Here is a 20,412-nt window from a genome sequence, read left to right as displayed (position 1 = left end):
CAAACCAGTCTGTGACCCTATGAAAGAACCCAGAGCCCAGCGCCCCTTTCCGGCGCTGTCGGCATTCCCAGCCCAGGGAGCGATAAGGTAAAAGGTGTTCCCAGGAAGAGCCCTACCTTTGGCGAGCACAGCCCCAACCCAGAACATTTCTCAGCCCCTGTTTACACATCTGCTGGGAGAGGGTTGTGTCCCAGCTTTTATCAGCTCCACTGAGCTGCAGCCAGAAATTTTATCTCGACTTTCTCCTGCTCGGAGCAGCTGCCACAGTAAATACCAGCAGGCTCAACAGAGCACGGGGCCGAGGGGCAGCCAGAGCTGCCAGGAGCCTCCCTCGGACATGTTCACACCAAGAGGGGAAGGAGCAGTGATTTGGAAACATTTTAAACCCCAAAATACTCGAGCCACACACAAAATGCACGCCCGGAGACGGTGGGAGGGCACTAAGGACATCACACCGGCATCCCTGGGGAGGAACCAGGGCCACCAGAAGCCACTAAACCCAGGTTTGAAGCGTGAGCAAACACGGAGCTGCTCTGAGGGGCAGGCAGGGTGTGGGGTCCCCAGGCTCCCACCCAAACTTCCCCCTGGGGAGGACAGAGCTGGGGTGTGTGTCAGCCCCAGGGCAGCCCCTCGCAGGGTCTGCTCGGCCCTCGCAGTCGCACACAAGGCTCTTTGTTTTATTTATTAACCAGAAGCAGATTGCTCCAGGCAGCTTTAATCCACGACTCGGTTTCCATAGACACTTAACTGCTTCCCCAGCACAATTCCGAGGCAGCAGCGAGCTGGAGCAGCGGGGCTGGGGGGGCAGGGTCTGACACCGAGCACAGCCCAGGGGCTGCTCCCCGGGTCCTTCGGAGTCCTTTGGAGTCGTTTCAGCCCAACCTCTCTGTTAATTGACTGCCCCGGAGAGATGCTTTAATGAGCAGTTTGCCATCGCCCTGCACAGAGTGAGCCAGAGCTGAGGGAGGGACCGGGAGGAGGAGGAGGAGGAGGGGGAGTTCACCTGGGACTGCACAGGCAATGAGACCAGAACCCATCGCAGGTCCATGAGAGCCTTAACAAGGCTGCAGCACCCCAGGGGGAGCTGGGAGGGTCACCTTGAACCACGAGGGGAGCTGGGAGGGTCACCTCGAACCACAGCTGCAAGGAGGGAGAACTCAGGAGCCATGTCTGAGCACTGGGGAGAGTGGGAAAGCAGCTCCCAAAGGATTGATCAGAGAAGTGAGTGTAAGAAGGGGGAAGGAGGCACCGAGCATCACACTCGTGATGTCTGTACAGCTGCCAGCAATGGAGCAAACACAAGTCTGTGGTGCTGGGGCACAGGGAACCTGCAGGCAGGGCAGATCCTGGGCAGATCTGCTGCACTCAGGGCACCCACCCAGCCCTGTCACACACAGCCCAAGTGCCAGGTGACCTCCACCAGATCCACCACTGCTCCAGCACAGCCACCCTGCCCCTTCCCCAGATTTCTCCCTCTCCCCACACCTTCCCCTCTAGAGGCCCAAAATGGGCAGCACTGCTCCAGCTGCTGGGCCAAGACTTGCTGCTTCTCTCCTTTGTAGAGCAAGACAAAACCACTGTGAAGCTGCTCTCCAAAAACACCACGAGCTGATGGGGCCACAAAACCCTGACACTAAGAACATCAGGTTTTTTTCTCAAGCTACATGAACAGTAAATATAGAGACACTTCTACTATTCAGATCAGCTCTACACTGAGCTTGCTCTCCCCAGCAACACCAAAATCTGGTTTCATCCCTGTGCTCAGAGTCTGCAACTCCATTTAGCAGCAAATTGGTGACTTACCCAATTCTTTCGACCCTTGGCTTTCACTGGCCAACTCTCCCATCTTCACCAGAGCATCAAAGTACCCTTTTGCTGCGTATGTCATACCTAAAAAGCATCAAAAAATGCAAGTTATAGTCTCCTTAATGGTTATTAGAACTGCTGGGGCACTGAGGAGATGCTAGACACTAAAATAGATATTACTTCAAAGGGCTTAAACGCCACAGGGAGGGACTAAACAACAAACAGAAGAAAAGTGAGCAAGGAAGGCTGGAGCAGCGAGATTATAGGGCAATTCAGGAGAGAAAAGGTACGTGCAGGACCTCGGTGGTTTTCATTCCAGTGTAACCATCAGGCTGCTAATTCTGCTCTGAGAAATCACTGCGGAATAATTGAATATCACAGACTTTCATTATAGTTCAGCCTTGTTTGTTGACATTCCAGCTACACACTTGACTTTAATCAGATAAGCAGGGGGTTTCCTCTAATCACAGAACATGTTGTACAGCCCCAGCTCAGCAGCTTCCAACGCTGGGCTGCAGCCTCTGCACCGGCTCCAGGTTTGGGCCCTTCCTTCAGCTGCTCCCCCAGCTCAGGGATCAAGGAAAGGATGACCCAAGACAAGTTAAAAATTACAGGAAGATCTTTGGCTTCAAAGCGCTTTCACAGTAGGGATGTGGGAAAAATACAAACCCAGTGATCAGGCTGGTTTTCCCCAAATGCCAGGATTAGTGTGTGTGTGGCTTCAGCTGGGATAGAACAGCTCGGGATAAACGGATCCACCTCCCAGGTAATTAAAAGCTGAGTTATCAGGACAACATTTCAGAAGAATAAATAAAAACGCAGTCCCAAGGGAAACCTCTTCTCCCTGTCAGCCCCTACCTCTCCTCCCTTCCCTGCTGCCAGGAGGGAATCAGCAGGGAAAAGCACCCCCAAATTGTGAACCCCTGCCCCGTTAGCATCCCTAGGAATAGCTGGGAAATGCTGCTGCTCATAAGGGTGCTGTATCCCACCCCTGGGGGTCAGAGTCCACAGCCCCTGTGCAGTGGACCGGGATGGACGGGCTCTTCCCACGTCATGGCTGGTTGATCCATTAAAACCCAGTGAAAACCAGTGCTGAGCACTGGAGTAGGGGCAGTGCTGGTACCTGAGAACAGGGGGAGGGCTGCACCTTAAAGGATCCCCATGGAAACACCCAGGAGCCTCATCTGACTTGCAGGAAAGAAACTGTGCTCCGGGCAGGAAGCAGGGGCAGGGATCCTTCCCGAAGGTGGGATCGCAAACACCGGCGCTTAAGAACATGAGACGCCCAAGCATTTTCTCCCCCACTGGCTGGAGATGATGACAGCCTCTTCCCTCATGGGCATTTTCACCGGGATATTAGAAAAATAAAATCCAGGAGACACGTGTGGCTCTGAAGGGAGCAGAGCCCTCCCTGGAAAAACACAGCTCTGGGTTGAGAAAAGCCTTAAACCTCCTTAAAACCCAGCTGAGGAGGGCCCAGGCAGTGCACAAAGCCTGTTTGAGTCCACACCCTCCATTTTGGGGTTTAATCAATTCATAGCTTCCTTTTGATCATTTAAATCTACACCTCCCTAATGGCTCCCAATAGGATCCTGCATTCCCAATCAAGAGCTGCCATCAATACTTTTAGGCTTTTTCCTTCTCTTTATTCTTCTGGGCAATTTAAACATTTCAGTAACACCTCTTTAAGCAGAACTTAAAATCTTAATTCTCAGTATTTTAAACATTCAAAGATGAACTGTTTGGAGATGTGTTTGTTATCCTGCTGCCTCCCAACGTTTCACCCCTTGAATCCTTCCCACATCCACGGCCCCTTGCACATCCCAGTGACATGAGCTCTGCATCAAGGTCCAAGAACCATCCTCCCAGTTCCCCCATCATGGGAACAAAGAGCTTCCCAAGCTGGTTTTCCAGCTTTCCCCCCTCCTGAGGCTATGCTGCCCAGTCAGACCCTCTCCAGCCTGGCAGCCCCAGCATTCCAGCAATATCCACACCAGCAGTGCAGGGTCACTTACTTGCTAAGGCTTTTTCATAGGTCTTCCCCATAGAAATGAAATTCCTGAGGCTGGGATTGAACTGCTCCATGATCGTCTAAAGGGAAAAGAACATCACTGGGATTAGCAGGGATGACTGGAGCTGGACAGAACAGCTCCATGCTCAACTCAATGCTGATAAACACAAAAAGAGAGAGAAAAAAAGTCCTTCCCCCTCCCTGGAAGATGTTCCAGGATCATCCCCTTCATCTCACAGCTTGAGGAAGACCGAGCTGGGTTTGAAGACCACAAGGAACAATAAGAAGGTGGTTCTGCAGTGCCCCACAAGATACCTTGTTCAGGAACATCACTGTGAGAGGTAAGCGAATGCCCCAACCAGAAAATTATCAGATAAAGCAAAAATGACCATAGTAATGACTGTTAAGTGGCTGTTTGAGGCAGCAGTGACCCTCACACCAACCACAGAGGTGACCCAAGCTCTGGGAGATGATGGCAGGTGATGTCCCACTCCCAGGATGGCCCCAGGGAGCAGCACCAGCTCTGTCCATCCAGGACAAGCAGGAAGGGCTGAAGAACAGCATTCCAAACATCCACCCAGGAATGAGGCAGACTGAAGTCACCAGCATCCCCCTGAGCCGTGCCAGCCTCGGCCCAAGGCACGAGCCAGGAATTACGCCCGGGTCTCAGAGCACTCGGTGTCACTACAGGCAGGTGACACCTGCCCGTAAGGGCCTGATTTTGGGTGGGGGTGAACACCAGCAGCACTGTCTGAGCTTTTCCTCCCTCGCTCCAAGGGCCTTATTTAAGATGGGGGAAGGAATAATCGGATCAGGGAGAAGAAGGGCTCTTTGTGCACTTGGCACCGGAGCCACGACCCTCCCTGCCAGGGCCGCTCACCCCGGCACCGACGGCATCGCCAAACCCGATCCCAGCCCAGCCCTGGCAGAGGCACAGCCTCCGTTCTGGATCCAGCCTGGCTGCAGCCCCAGAGCCAGCCCCCATCCCCTGCCCCACCTCGGGGACACCCTCCTGCCAAGGGTGCCACCAGAACACAGAGTTCAGTGCCCAAACATCCCCCAGCAGGGATCCACGGGCATCCCCCCGGGAGGAGGGGGCTCTGCACCCCCGGCACGCTGCTGGAAGCATCCCCACCCCGGGAAGGGGAGGGAAGACGACAGGCAGACACTTACAGCAAATAAGCTGATTAAGCATCTGTCACCTCATCCGAGGCTGGCCAACACTATAAAGCTCATTTTCTGCCTGAGGCATTTTTATCCCCAGTTCCTGCTGCCCGGCCCTCGACGTCTGACAGTTTAATTTTCTCCCGCGGGCACGTGTGCGGGGCTCGGCCGGTGCCTCCTCGGCTCAAAAACAGACATTTTGGGGCTTCGACGGGCAGGAGCCCGTGTGGGGCACCAGCACGGAGGGGTGGCATCACCCCGGTGCTGGTATTCCAGGGCAAATCCAGTTAATCCTCCCAGGAGCAGCAGTGGGAGCAGCAGAGGAGGATGCCCCCAAAGCCTCCCCCCACCCCCGCAGCTCCCGGTCCATCCCCCACCACCATCCACAACCTGCCAAGCACCGGCGATGATTGCAGGAGGCTAACGAGGCGCTGCCCTGCTAATTAAGGCTGCCGATGACCCGGGTGCCCTGGAAACTGTTTTGGGGCAGCACAGAGCAGCCTGGTGAGCGTGCTCAGCTTGAAGGGAGAAAATTAACCTGTAGCAACAAGCCACGGAACGAGGTGTTCTCCGAGGTGTAGGAGACAATTGCATGCGAGTTAATTAACACTGACGAGGATTGCTCCATCCTGCCCACGTCGCCTTTAGCTTTGGTCAAAAATCTACTTCTGTTACCCCACAAAGCGGCTGGAGGTGTGGGATCACTGCCCGCGGTGGGGACAGGGACAATTCCCCCCTTCCCACGGCAGGGGTGGGGCCACAGACACATCCTCACCTCCGGCAGATGCACAGCTACAGCCTCAACCACACTCAGCTCAGCCTGAGCACTCCGAGACTGAATAATATTTAAGCAGCAGAAACCCTGGCAGAATTTCTGTGGGGAGGCGATTTTTCGGCAGTTTGCAGGTTCGGCGGAGTGTTTGTGTACGGGTATGTACACAGGGATATGTAAATAATGTGATTTTCTCAGCAGTGCTGTGTAAACACGTTGTCCTGAGCATGAAACTGAGGGAATAAATGATGGAATGGGATCCACAGACAAAGCGCCAACCAAAATTCAGCACATCTTCCCTAAAACCAGAGGGAATCAAGGCACAACCCAGTCGTGGCACAGCCATTTTAAACCTATAAATAAAGAGATAAAAGCCCCCCAAAAGGTCTCACGGACCAGCTAAAGCGGGGGGAGGTGACTCTGCTGGCCAAATACAATCCACCAACCCTCAGGAGGAAGTTTGCTGAAAGTGAATGTTTTTAAAACATTGTCTGGAGCCTCCAACAAAAACAGCCCGGCAGGATGAGGGCGGTGAAAAGGGCTCCTCACTCCAGAGATAAAAATAGCCTTTTCCAAGCCTTCCTCTCACTCCCAGGGTGGGAAGGGAAGGTGACTCCGGAGCCAACACACCTTTGCACCCCCCTCTAGGTGACAGGCTGAGATCTGCCAAGGTGAAATAGTGGAAAATAAACAGATTTATGGCATGGAATGACTCAACAGCATCACTCCCTGCATGGTGATGTGCTGGAGCTGCTCCAGTGACACCAGGGGTGCATCCCCCCACCCCTGTGGGGACAAGTGACAGGGCTGTCCCCCCACAGGAGAGGTGGGTCCAGGTTTGCAGGACACCACAGCAAAGCCAATATTCAGCAGCAGTGTGGTAATGAAAGCAAATCTCACTCTCCCCCCAGATTTTGCCCCCTCAGCAGCACCCACAAGTTGTTTGTCTTCCACGGGCTGCCTGGGCAGAGTTCAGAAAAACACAGACACAAAACCTGGCAGCCAAGGGTTGAAAGGGCTTTGCTTTGTTCCACTGCGCTGAATTCCCTGGGTAATACCACTCAGCTCTCCGGGATTGGCACAGCTTTATTCAGCTGCCAAAAATGAAACTAATGCAAAGCACAAGGTCTCCAGGACACGACCCTGCTCAGTTCAGGGGGGGAGGAAGAGGCGACAGAAAACAAGGTCCCCACTCTCCCCTCTGAGCACCCTCCCCGCTGCAGCCAGGATGCCCCAATCCCGTAAGAGTCAACCCATCAGGAAAAGTTGAGCATCATGGAACAGAATAAAGTATCCTGAGTTGGAAGGAACCCACAAGAATCAAAGTCCAACTCCTAAATCCTAAGTTTAAGTCCTCCCCAAGCTGGAAATGGAGCCAGCTCAGGTTTCTCCTGCGCAGGAAAGTCCTGCACAATACCTGAACAACTTTTAATAAAATTTAAGGTTACACAGCTCTCCCAGGTCCATCCCCGCAGCCTCTCAGGCAACTCCTAAAACCAAATAGAAAGATAAATGAAAAGCAGGTGCTGTTTGGCTCGGCCAGGGCAGGAGGTGGTCGGTGGCCACAGTCTGTGGGCACCCAGGTCAGCAGCCCCGGCTGGGGCAGGACCAGCTGACTATGCCAGCAGTGCTCACCCTGCCCCGAGTATAGCACTGCCACTAAAGCCAGACCTCACATCCCAGCCCCCCTCCACACTGCAAAGGGCTGGGCAACTGGGATCAGGGCGAGGAGGCTCCTGGGTTCGACCAAGGGACGAGCATCCCCACATGTGCCATGCCCCGGGCTCCGCTCCCAGCCACCCTCCACAGGGGCATGTCCCAACACCTCAGTGACCACAACGGACGGACTTTGAGCTAAAAACACCTTCACTGGTTTCCTAATGCCATTTTTGAGGCCCCCACGCAGCAGTAGGGTGCAATGTTTTGAACACATCCCTGGAAGTGCTCAAAAGACGTGGATGTGGCACATGGGGACACGGGTTAGTGGTGGCCTTGGCAGTGCTGGAGGAATGGTTGGACTTGATGGTCTCAGAGGGATTTTCCAACCTTTTTAATGATTTTATGGCTCCTGTCAAGGCTGACAATGCACAGTGGCCTGGGCTCAGCCTGGCACCCAGGACTTTCCTGGGTGATTCATGGTGACAGCGGGTCATTGGGTGACCATGACGAGCAGGTTGGAGGGGCAGTACAGTGGGACTCTCCACTACTCCACAGTCACACTGCAGAAGCAGCTCAGCTCTAAGGAACTTTTGCCTCTAAATGGGTCAGCCCTGCTCCAGGAACACCATCATTTCAGTATCAATATTTAATGACCAGCAAAGCCCAGCGCTGCCTCCTCCATCACAGCTTGTCCTGCCTGGTGCCATCAGGAGCAGCCTCAGGGATTTTAGGAGCCAAGTTTCTGTCAAGAAGGAGCCCAGGTAGACAGGGAAAATCAGGGGAAAAAAACCCCAGTGTTCCTCATCTAAAGGCATTTAGTTTCTCTTAGCTGTTGTGTCAGAGGATGAGGGGACCCAAGTTCCAGGGCAAGAGCTCTGAATGTCTCTGTAATCAGGGTCTGGGCTTGAAGGGAACTGGGATGGGGATCTGCACAGTACTCAGAGCACCTTGTCAGTGCTCACCAGTGGTCACCCCTGCAAGGCAGAGCCATCCACAAGCCCTCGGGGTTGGGATCTCTGCTGCAGAGCCAGGAGGGTCCCACAGCCCCGGCACTGAGGGGCTCAACTCAGCCAAAGGCTCCAGCAGGAGCTGCTCAGTGCAGGAGCTGCTTGCCCTGTGCTCTGCCCTGCCCTGCAACACGAGCAGCACCAGTGAAACCTTAGCCACGAGCAGACTCTGCACAACAAAGCACTGAAGGCAAAGCCAGGGGCTGCCTCCATCCCAGGGAGCAGCATCCATCTCCTGCGGGATCTGCAGGCAGCACGGGAAGAGGTCTGGGGTACCTCCAGCAAGGCAGGAGCTACCTGCTTTATAACACCTTGTAATCCTCGAGCTTCACAGTGTGGAGGTGTCCCATGTCAGCAGAGGTCAGGAATGCTCTCCCAGTCCACAGGCAGAGGGGATGGAGCAGCATTCCCACCTCAAGAGCCACTCGGCAGCGCCAGAGCCGAGCCCACTGCGGACCCTCGCTCCAAACAGACCCGGCTGCAGAGCCAAGGCCCCTGTGAAGGTGTAACTCTGGCAAAAAGGTGTTGCCCTGTAAAAACACCACAGCCCCAGGCCCTGCTCACCACAGAGTGAGAGCCCAGCCCTCACCTGCCACCCTCCAGCTACTGCTGGGGAAGGAATTTCCCAGTGCTTGACCCGCTCCCTGCGGCACCAGCACATGGCACCCACTGCCCATGGGGTGCTCCCATCCCTCGGAGCGGTGACACCGACCATGGGATGCACAGGCAGCTCAGAGCCCCGAGGTCCAGCCAACAGATTTCCCACAACTGGGGTGCAGGAAGCCCCAAGGCAGGGAGCAGAGACAGCAGGGAGCACAGGGCACGGAATTCAGGGTAGCACAGGCTGGCTTCTTCCTCCTCTGCCACACCACATCATCCCTCCGCTGCCAAACACACCAAACCACCCACAATTTCCCTCCTGAATCACTTGAGGAAGAATTGCTCTTGTCCCTCTGGGCCTGGAGATAAGGAGGCAGAGGCTGTGATACCACAGTAATATCAATTACAGCTGATGGGGAGCAACAGACCATCAGGGATTCTGTCCATGTCTGTGCCAGACAATTCGGCTTCGACTTTGGGGTGTTGTTAAGCAAACACCTCTTCAAACACAGAGCTACTCGTACACCATTGCAGAACGATCTTCCGCACGCAAAAATGGCTTTAAAATGAAATGGAGGTTGGGCTGTAAACGGCAGTAATCTCATCTGGCGGGAGGAGACAGAGCTGTCTTTGGGGGGAAGGAAGAATTGCCAGTCCCTGCTTTCTGCAAACGGACAATCTGGAGCAAGGGACGAGCGGGGAATGGAGAGCAGGGATGAGGAGCTGCCCTTCACCACCACCCAACGCTGCACCCCCAGCCCTGGGGCTCACCCCCCAGGGCTCACAGCAGAGCCCAGCCCGGCAGCTGTGCCGCTACGCCGGGGTCCTGGGAGTGAATCAGCGCCAGGGAAGGTGGGATTACGTTGGCGGAAGGTGCCAGCAGCCTCCGTCTCCCTCTGTAATTACTCCCCGTGTGTAGGCAGCTGCCTGTAGTGGCAGCATCGGCTCGGGGGCGGCTGACAGCTCCTCCACCATCTCATTAGCACAGTCACTCCGAGGGTGAGAGCTGGTTCTGGAGAAGGATGACAATGGGCTTCCCGAGCAGAATACCTCGGGAAAGCCTGCGCGGGAGAGGGTGCCTGGCATGGGGAGCGTGGCAGGGAGCTGCCTGCTCCTGGCTCCTGCTCCAGACCTCGTGGGGAACACACTCAACCCCTGGTCCTGCTGCCGCCAAAACCCCGGCAAGACGGCGGCTACGGATGGAGGCCCCCCCGGACCCGGGTTTGGTGGCATCACCCCCCTTCTCAGGGTCCTCTCCGCCTGCCCACTGTGGTGTTCAGGCTCCTGCACAGGCCAGGAAAGCACAGGGCAAAAAAACCACTGGGCTAATGGGGATGTGAAGCACCAGGGCTGGTTTTGGACTCGAAGACTCCAAAGCTTGAGGAGATACAGAGAGACCCCACAGACCCTGAGCCACCAGCCCTCATTCTGGGCTCCGGGGTGGCCAAAGTCCTCCATGAAACAGGAAGACAACAGGTTCCTGCATGCACCACATGCCACACATCTCCAGAGGCCAAGAAAAGCATTGTTGGCTTCAGAGGTGACTGCTTGTTCACTGCAGGGAACACAAACGGAGTCAGGACCACCCTCCTACACCTCCCAGCGCTGAGACACTGATTTTGGGTAAAAGCATGAGATCTCCACCAGCTCCATGTTCTCATGCCCTACACCTGGCTGCTCCCACTGAAACCCTGAGAAACTGAGGTGTTCATGAACTGATGGAGATCTTCAGCCTCCTCCTGAGTGCACCTCTGGCCCTCAGAGCCAAGGCCCCCTGTGCACCCTCTGCCCTCGGCTCAGCCGGGTGTCGCTCGCTCCGGGCCCAGGGCTCTGCTCCGGCTCTGACCCGCAGCTCACGCGGCACAGGAGAGATGAGGCAAGAGAAGAGCCTTGGCAGCACTTGCCCTTCACCCCTCACGGGGGGACAAGCTTCTCTCAAGCACAGTTGTTGGGATGGCACAAACCGCCCCGTGCGCCCCTGACAGGGCTGTGCCCGGGGAGATGGTGACCTGCTCCCCAAGCCTGTCATTAGCCCTGTTCTTCGAGGACAACACAGCTCCAACAACAACTGAGTCACGCGCTGAAGCTGTTCCCAGCCACCGTCCCCAGCCTGAGCCCCGGCAGCTCTCGCCCTGTTTGCCCAGGCGGCCCCGGGGCCGAGCACAAACACCCGGGAGGGGACGGATCGTGCCGGGGCCTGACCTGGGAACACCCCGCAGTGCCAGCTCTGCCCAAACCAAGGGCAGCCTGCACGGGGCCAAGTTGGGGTACATCAACTGCACACAGAGGGTGGGAGGGAGCCCCAGAGACCTCAGACAACAGTGACCAAGACTCAGTGTGGCCAAGATTTTGGGTGCCACAGCCCTGTCTGAACAGCTGTTACACACCAGGATCTCCAAACCAAGACTTCAGAACTTCACCGCCTCGGTGTTTTTTGTACTACATTCTTCTATCTCTTTTTTTTTTCCTGCTTTGGGCTCCCAGGTAACTCAATCCAACCCCTTAAATCGCAGGAAATCGTGCAAGCTTCCCAGTTTAACAAACGACATCCTGCGTTACACGTTAGGCTACAGCAGTTTTATTAGTCTCGGTCTCAAGACCCAGCGGAGCAGAAACTGCTTCCTTCGGGGGGAAATTAAGCCACATAAATTATTGGATTTTTCTCAGAACACCGGGAGCAAAGCAGAAGGGGAAAACAGAGATATTGCCGAACTCCAAGAGACGGGGAAAGCTCTTGCGGCTCATGGTTGTGGCAAAGCAGCGGGTGACGGGCACGCGGGGCTGTCCCCGCACGGGGTGATGCGGGGACAGCGCTGCCCACCGTGGGATCGGACATTCCCGGTCCCCGTGGATCCTCCCGGGGGGGGGGGGGGTGCCCGGGGAAGGGTCGGGGGTAACCGGGTGGGGTTCCGGGGGTGCCCCTCGCCCCCTGTCCCGGCCCAGCCCCGGCAGCCGCTGCCGCCCCGCCGGCTCCGTGCACATCCCGGGGGCGGCCCCGCCCGCGCCCCGCGCCCGGGGATGGGGCGATGGAGGGGGAGATTAAATAACTGAAATAACTCAGATTGCTGCAGAAACCCGAGACGCGGCGCCGGGCACCTGTTGCGGACTCACCTTGTAGACATTCTCGGTGAGGCGATGCCCCTCCTCGGCGCGGGCCATGCCGGGCGGTCCGGGCAGCACCATTGGCGGCGGGCGGGGTGCGGGGCGCTTCGGGACGGGCGGCGCTCGGGGCCGGGCGCGGGCGCGGGGCAAGCCGCGCGCAGCGGCCGCGGCGCTTTTTATGAGCTGCCGGCGGCCGCGCCCTCCCCGGCCCGCCCCGCACCGCCCCGCACCGCCCCGCACCGCCCCGCACCGCCCCCCACCGCCCCGCACCGCCCCGCACCGCCCCGCACCGCCCCGCGGGGAGGAGCCGCACCGGGCCGGGCCGGCCCCCGCTCCGCGTCCCAGCGGTGCGGGGCTGGGGGACAGGAGGGGTGCACCGCGCTGTGCCCTCAACCCCTGTGTCCCCCGGGCCCCATCCCATACTCCATTCTCCATCCCGTTCCCCGTCCCGTATCCCATCCCATGCTCCATTCCCCATGCCCCATGCCCTAACCCATTCCCCAGCCCACATCCCCTGCTACGCCCCACAACCCACCCTATACCCCTGCCACACCCCACCCCATAGCCCATGATACCCCACACTATCCCCTAATTTACCCTATCCCATAGCTCTTGCTGCACCCCACATCCCTAAGTTGTCCCACTCTCCAGCCCCTGCTGCGATCCCCCCTCGCTGTACCCCATGTGCCTGGGGCTGTGCTCCATCCTGAACTGCTCAGTGGGGTGTGGATGGGTGAGGAGCAACTGGAAAGGGAAGAGGAGCTGGTGGTTTGTGGGGTGTTTGGAACAGGGTCCAGGCGGGCCGGGAGAGCAGAGATGGGATGTGCAATTACCACGGTGTGGCTTGGGACACCCAAGGCTGACCGCCCCAGGCAGGAGAAGAGGCAGCCCCTGCCTGTCACTTTGCTGTCCCCAGGTTGTCCCACCACCCAGCCAGCCAGGAGAACTGGGATTCCCTTGGGAGGCTCCTGCCAGCACTCCGGGCTGTTAAGTCCCTGTGGGACAGTGAAGCCATGGATCATTGTCTTTCCCATCCCTCGGACCAGCAGCAGTGACTTTTGCCCGGATCCCGAGGGACATGAGGAGTTGGACCATGGCCTGGAGCCAGCGCCCCAATCCCTGTTCCCCTGCCTGAGAGCCCTTCCCGCCGGGACTGTCACTGTCCATGGGGAAATGGAGCCTCATAGCCGGGCTGTCCCCCACGGGCCTGTGGCCGTTCAGAGGGGGCACATCTGGGGGCACTGGGCACAAACTCCCCCTGGCTGCCTTGCCCTGGCCCTTGGGCCAAGCCTTCTTCTCCCTCCTCCCCCTCCTGTCTCCTGTGAAAAGTGGTGAAACAGTTAAGCAGCTGAGCATGTTATTTTCCATTGTCTCCATCAATTCCGAGAACAAGGAGCCCAGGTCGATACCTTGGCCCCAAACCTCCCATTGCAATTCCCCTTCCTGCTCCCCCTCCCAGCCCTGCTGAGGAGCAGGGTAGGCACCGACAGCAGCTGCTCACTCTGGTCACATTTGGGTCCCATTTTGGCTTCTTCCCTCTCAGAGGTTCCACACTCCAAAGCACAGGAAAGAATTTACAATCCCTGAGAAGGGTTTTTCTCATGTTTCTGGAGCGCCTGGTTAACCCTTTCCCCCTGGGGCTGAGGAGTGGGAGCAGCCATGGGACTGGGGGGATTGGGAAAAAGGCTGCCCAGGGACACATTCCCAGGGGGATGCCTGGCTGCCTGCATCGCTGCCAGGACCTCGTGGTTCCCCTGTCCCTCCCACCTGCCCCACCCCGAGCAGCTGGACTGTGGTTGGCTCTGTTGGGATACCACTGCCTCAGCCACCAGCACCCCGCTGGATTCCCAGTGTCGGCCAAGGATTCTGGATCAAGAGTCCGGGAGGAGAGAGCCTCTCCCTGCTTCTCCATCACCTTATTTTTAGTTATGTTATGTAAGTCCTTCGCTACGTCATGGATGTGGGGGGTTCTTGCATCTAATTCCAGTGTGACAGCCCAGCAATTCAAACAAGCTGTTCCTCTGGTGAGGAAGATAAAAGGATTTGTAATTTCTGATAATAAAAGAGGCCTTTTGGGACGACCCTCAGAGAATCTCTCGCATCTAGGCCTGCTCACAGACAGCCGCTCCACTTTCTTCCCATCCTCTGCTTCTCCTTATTCCCAGGAGATCTGAGTGCTGAAAACCTTTCTCCCTCATACCCCACTGCTTCCAGAGTGGCTCCGCAGCTGGAAGCAGCCAGGGAGTTCGTATCCCCACACTCAGAGCCACACTGAGCAAATTATCCTTGTCCCTGGCTTTCCCCGTGTCACCACCTCTTGACTGGCACTGGCCCCCCGGGGCTGCCCGTGTGCCGTGACCCGGGAGCTGTGCCGGGCCCCAAGGCAGCGCTGCCGCCCCGCAGCCGCCCGGAGCACCCTGGGAATTCTCAGCAGGAAAAACCTGCCGTTGCCTCGTGCCGTAACATTTGCTTTGATTGCCTTTTATTTTTTTTCCTGGTTGTTGCTCGCTGCCTCTTTGTCAGGGTGATTCACTCCCCGGGGCTCCGCGGGAGCTGGAGCGTGCCCAGGGTAACCATGGTGCCAGAGTCCCTCGCGGGTTACCCAAATCCCTATGGCTCCTCCCGGCCTTCTCCACGTGCCCTTTGGGAAGGTGGGACCGTCCGCCGCGGGGGCAAAACCCCGTGGGTGCAACGTGGGAAACCACCACGCCAGACTGCGAACAGCAGTGGGACGAACTGGCGGCAGCCCCGGGGCTGGCACCGTCCCCATCCCGGGAGCGATCCCTCCCCATCCCGGGAGCGATCCCTCCCCATCCCGGGAGCGATCCCTCCCCGGGGTGACGACGCATCGGCACACGCGGCACTGGCCACCTCCAGCCCCGGGTGGAGTGAAGTTGCTGTGGCAACAATAACTTATGTAATCCACCCTGCTCGGCTGCAGGTGTGGGGAGGAAATTGTGCTATTTTCGAAGTTTCATTAGGTTCCTTCTTAATTACCAGCGTGGCGTCACGCCAGCACTCCCGGCCGGGCCGGGCCAGGGACAGAGCGCGGGGATGGGGCAGCGACGGCCGGGCCAGGGAGGGCTTGGGGCAGCGATGGCTGGGGCAGTGGTGGCCAAGGGCAGTGGTGGCCAAGGGCAGTGGTGGCCAAGGGAAGTGATGGGCAAGGGCAGCAGCTGCACCAAGGAACAGTTTCAGCCCCAGCCCCTCCGTGTCCCCAGCACAGGGGACACACTCTCCCTGCTCCCCGAAATGCCCACGGTGGGTGTGGTGGCTGCGGGGAGGGAGCAGGAGGGAGGAGCTGCAGGGCAGCATAGCTGCCCAGGGAGGGGAACACGGCACTGCACGGGGTCACTGGGAGCTGCCACATCCTCAGCGCCTCGGGAAGCCTTCGGTGACATGTAGAGAGGAAAAATAAATGTGGGTTATAATCCCTTGTGCATTTGAGTGTGATGTGTCACTGACCAGCTCAGAAAGGTACCAGAGTTGGTTTTTGCCACAGTCCCTGAGAACATGCTCGGAGTTTCCTAAGAAAGGTCCAACACCAGCTGCTCAGGGGGGTTGCTGTGTGCTCCTGGTGCTGCCAAAGAAGATGGACTCTGTCAGAGCAGGAGAGACCGGGCAGGGAACCGGAACAGGCTGAAGAAGCCGCCTCCATCTTCATTTCACCTGTTTGTGCACATGGCCCCACAGGGAGGGACAGGGGCTCCCTTGCACCCCCCCAGTGCCCTTCTCTCTCTTCTCCTCCTTTTTGGTCCATGCTGAAGGGGAAGCTGAGCCCACCCACTGCTGGGTGCCCGGCACAGCCTGGCACGGGGCAGGTGTGCACCTGAGTGTCACGGTGTTAATGAGATTCCCAGGAACTGTCTGCCCTGTGGGGCTGGGGCAGATGGCTTCTCCATCGGAGCCCTGACATCACTGTGAACCCTCCCCGTGCTGGGTCAGGAAGTTTTTATTTCTAAAATAATCTAAACGTGATTTTCCTGACATCTGGGGGACACTGGGGAACCAGCCTGGTGGGTTGGAGCCAAACCATCCTATCTGGCTCAGCCTGGGGGGGCCCTCCCTGGCTTGGGGGGGCCCCTCCTCAATGCCGGGCTGTGCCCCCACTTCTTTTTGAGCACCTCGTTAAGGAGCTGGGACAGCAAACCCCACACCAGCACCCGGGTCCTGGAGCACCCACCCCAGCTCAGCTCCAGTCTCCCCTTTGCAGTCGCTCACCAGGATTCCAGCAGGAGCATCTGTGGTGCCTCAAGGGTCCCCTTCAATGGCTCCAAACTGATAGTGACTAGGTTTAGATTAAATATTAGGAAGAAATTCCTCCCTGTGAGGGTGGTGAGGCCCTGGCACAGGTTGCCCAGAGAAACCGTGGCTGCCCCATCCCTGGAAGTGTCCAAGGGCACATTGGACAAGGCTTGGAGCAACCTGGTCTCTCCCTTCCAGCCCAAATCATTCCATGATTCTGTCACTGTTGGTGCTGGTGGGAGCTGGTCCCTCATCACCATGGGCACCACATCCCTGAGTGTGACACCTGGAGTGCAGCATCGACTGTGCTGCTCCTGTGCTGCTCGAGGCACACGTGAGTTTACACCTTCATAGGGTCGGGACTTAGAAGGTGTCTCCCTGTTGGAGATACCCCACATGTGTCAGCAGCTCTCAGTGGTTAAATCCCTCCGAGCACCACCAGCAAACTGAGCAAAGCCATTTATTGGGGATTAGCCGAGGATGAACAATTCAGGCACTTATTCTGCAGGATGGGAGTCACAGTGCTGGATCCAGGGATTCCCAGCTCCCACCTCGTGCTCTGTCACACAGGACTCAAGTGGGATGGGATGATTTCACCGAGGGGGAAACTGAGGCATGGCTGAGCTCCTGGCTCTCCATCTTCCCCAGCAGGGCTCTGAGCAAGATTCCCAGCAGGGCAAGCTGCTGTTTCCAGGTATTTGTGGACTGAGAACTGTTCTGCTCCCTGAGGTGGCACCTGCATCGTGCTCTGCCTCGGAGCACGTGGCCCTGCCTGTGGTGAGGGAACACTCCGGGAGGAGCCGAGCTGGGCATTGGAATGTGGCTCTGCCAGCACCAACCCCCCGCCCCCCACACAGAGCCCGGGCCTGGGTCCATCCCTGGCATCACCAATGGCAATGAAATCAACACTGACCCCAGGGAGGGACCCCAGGACCCCAGGATTGCATCCACTCCCACTCCCATTCCTATGGAGTGGGATGCAGAAGGCAGAGGTTTGTTGGAAGCTGTCTTTTGCTGCCCAGGTGGGTCCAAGCAGCGTTCCTGGAGCTCGGCCCTGGCAGCCCCTGGCTCCCACCTCCTGATCTTCCCTGTGACCCCTGCAGACCCCGTGCCCTGCCCAGCTCCATGGGCCGGGCTGCCCAGAGCACGTCTGCAGCGGCCTGGAGGAGCCTCGGCTCTCCGGGAGGCTCCTGGGGAAAGCAGGCACAGGGAGGAGCCGGAATGACGGAGGAAACAGGGAGTGAGTGGGAGAACAAAGCGCTGCGGATGCGAGAGCTGTGGTGGGGACTGGGAAGATGGAGGCACCGGGGGGGATGGCAGGAGGCCACGGCTGCTGGAGGAGGGGAAGGGGCAGCGGGGCTGGCACCGGCTGTGGGACAGCTGGACAGATCCATGCTGCCATCCTTGGGGACTGGGGAGGCTTGGAAGGGAGAAATCTCAGCTCCACAGCAAACCCAACCTCTGCCATGCCATGCTGGGAGCTGGGGAAGCAGGGCTGTGTGTTCTGGGGGAGCCCCCAAATGTGCTGGGATCAGCGGTTCCCCCTCGCTCCCAGGCTGGGACACATCCTGGAGCCCCTCTCCCTCCTCACCTGCCCCAGCGCCTGTTTCACGAGTGAGTAATGCTGAATTACAGCACTAAGGAGCTCTCTGGGGATCCTTCTGAATAACAGGAATAGTTTATGTGATTTGCATAATTGGCATGATGGGATTTTGCCTCACGTTGCTGAGCTCGGGGAAGTGTCCGGGGCAGAGCTGCCGGGGTGCTGCCCAGGGGCTGGGGGCACCTTTGGGGGCTGCATCCCCCTGCCCAGCTCCTGCCTGGGAAGCACCAGCTGGACTCACAGGGGGGGAGACAGAAGGGGCAGAATCAGGTCCCACTGCCACCACCTGCCCATGTCACCTCTCCCTGTCCCTCCTGCTGACACTGGGCTGGTTGCAGCCCCAGAGCCCCCTCAGACACGTTTCCTTGTCCCGTGGCCATATCTGATGGTTGTGGCAGCCCAGCCCAGGTCCCAGGCTGTAGCAAAACGCTGGGTCTTGGGGCTGAAGGACACGATGTTGAATTCCCACTGCTCCTCTTCCAGCCCCAAGGCCCCCCAGCTCCCTGCACGGCATCTCCAGCCTTTCTGCAGGGACAGGCTCACACAGGAGTGTGGCTCCTCCTGATTCAGAGGCACAGGCACAGCCCTGGGACTGGTCTCCACTCGTTTCCTCCCCTCACAAATTAATCATGGAGTATTGGGCTGTGGCTCCTTCCAGACCCAGCAGCCTGGCATCGCTGTGCCAGCCTGGCTGGGTGGCAGCCATGGGCTGGGGACACCCGTCACGCCGCAGTGCTGGCCCTCAGGGACACCCAGCGTGGCCACGGCTTCACCCACGACTTGAGGAGCCACATTCCACTGTGGGGCAGGGCAGGCAGTGCCGTTTGGGACAGCAAAAGTGGGGGACACGGGGACAACTGCCCAGTGCTCCTTCCACCCGTCTGCCGTGGGTCTGGCTTTCCCTGGGAGGTGGAATTCTGGCTCCTACGTCAGAGCAGGCACTGCTGAGGCACTTCAGCCACTGCCAAGCACCGCCGTACACCGGCAGCTCCCGTCTGGCACCACGAGCCAGCAAAGGTCACATTCCCGGCCGCGGCCGCGCCGCGCTCGACAAACCCGCTTTGTTCCCCGCGCGGCTCTAATTAGGAAATTGCACTGATTTTTTTCTTTCCCACAGTTGAACTATCAAAACTTGGGTTTGTTCCCTGCCAAAGCCTCTTCCATCGCTGTGCTGGTGACTCAGCGTGACACCAGGGCACTGAAACTATGGAAGGGGGAAAGGGAAGGAGCCAGAGGCCGGTTCCCTGTGGGGCAGTCAGGGGGGATGGGCACTGTGAGCTTCGGGTGCAGAACAAAGCACCCCAGTGGTCCCCCCAAGTGTGGGCAGCACCCTGATCTCTGGGATCAGGGAATAGGGCAAGCTCAGAGTGTGAATGATGAAGAGGAGGAGGATGAAAGATCCTCTCTAAACTGTGCCTGGTCCTGAGTCAGGGATTGCCGAGGAGGGTGGGAGCTGAGGGCTGCTGGGAGGGGGCACCGACAGCCCCTGGGGGAGTGTGACCCCCCTGTGTGGTGCCCAACCATGGCTCTGAGCCAAAAAAGCAACGGGACCCAGAGGAAAGGCCCACGATCTGTCACCTCCAGGGTTCTCAGTTCACTGCTTTGTTTTTCCAGGCATGTTTCAGGAAACATCTGAGGCAGCAGGGAATGACCCGGTGTCAGGGGGTGCAGCCTTGTCAGGGTGTTCAGCTGTGTTAGAGTGTGCAGCTGTTTTGGGGCTGTGTAGCCGTTTTGGGGGTGGGTGTTCAGGCATTTTAGGGGTGTGCTGGCAGCCCCCCCTCCCCAGGCAGCGCTGCCATCCAGCTGTGTTGGCATAGAAACTGCCAGGGCTCTGCCAGCGCCTCCCGTTACACAATTCCCTCAAACCCCAGGGAAGGGGCTGCTGAGGAGGGGGGGCAGCTCCCGGGGTGGCCTTTGCCCCAAACCAACTTCCCTCCAGCTCCCGGCACAGGGAGGGGTGGGGGGCTGGGAAGGGGCCAACAGAGCCCCTGGGAGCGGTGCTGGTGCCCAGTGGCTCCACTGCCTCCTGGACAACAAGGAATCAGAGTCTATTTAAAGGTGCTGCCGCTTGCATAACACTGGCTGTAATTCCTTCAGCCTCTTCCCCCGCTCCAGGGGCACTGGACATTGGACGAAGGGTCTGCGTGGGCAGCGGTCCTGGCCAGGCAGATCCTGTGGGATGGGGCAGCCGCTGGCAATGTCCCCTTAGGACAGGGCCTGTCCCTGTGGAGGGGAGCACAACATCCCCCTTCCCCCAGCTCCTGCACGGGGCCGTGATCCCACATTGCCACACAAGTCACGTTAAAGGCCACGGAGCTGGATCCGGCACCGAGCGGCGCGTTGGGAATACACAGAGATCCTGCGAGATCCTGCGTCTGCTCGGGAGGAGTGACAAACCACCCACTCCTGGGAATGCCACGGGACCGAAATTCCCTGTCACTGC

The 20,412-nt window shown here is 58.2% G+C and overlaps 1 protein-coding gene across 6 annotated transcripts in view; it reads right to left on the bottom strand.

Moving 5' to 3' along the window:
* Nucleotides 1-12,236, bottom strand: part of BAIAP2 (BAR/IMD domain containing adaptor protein 2) — a 41,566-nt gene extending 29,330 nt beyond the window's left edge. For all 6 annotated transcript variants that reach the window (XM_027725351.2, XM_027725358.2, XM_027725354.2 and 3 more), the window contains exons 1-3: nucleotides 12,131-12,236; nucleotides 3,822-3,897; nucleotides 1,804-1,890 (exon numbers count right to left, since the gene is read on the bottom strand). In XM_027725351.2, coding sequence (XP_027581152.2) covers nucleotides 1,804-1,890; nucleotides 3,822-3,897; nucleotides 12,131-12,202 — 235 coding nt within the window. In that variant the 5' untranslated portion in view covers nucleotides 12,203-12,236. The remainder of the gene's footprint in view (nucleotides 1-1,803; nucleotides 1,891-3,821; nucleotides 3,898-12,130) is intronic.
* Nucleotides 12,237-20,412: the final 8,176 nt, after the last annotated feature.

The sequence above is a fragment of the Pipra filicauda genome, unplaced genomic scaffold, assembly GCF_003945595.2.
Source record: "Pipra filicauda isolate LSUMZ 115617 unplaced genomic scaffold, ASM394559v2 scaffold80_size11013439_pilon, whole genome shotgun sequence".
Classification (NCBI taxonomy): Eukaryota; Metazoa; Chordata; class Aves; order Passeriformes; family Pipridae; genus Pipra; species Pipra filicauda.
This window is presented reverse-complemented; position numbering and strand designations above follow the sequence as displayed.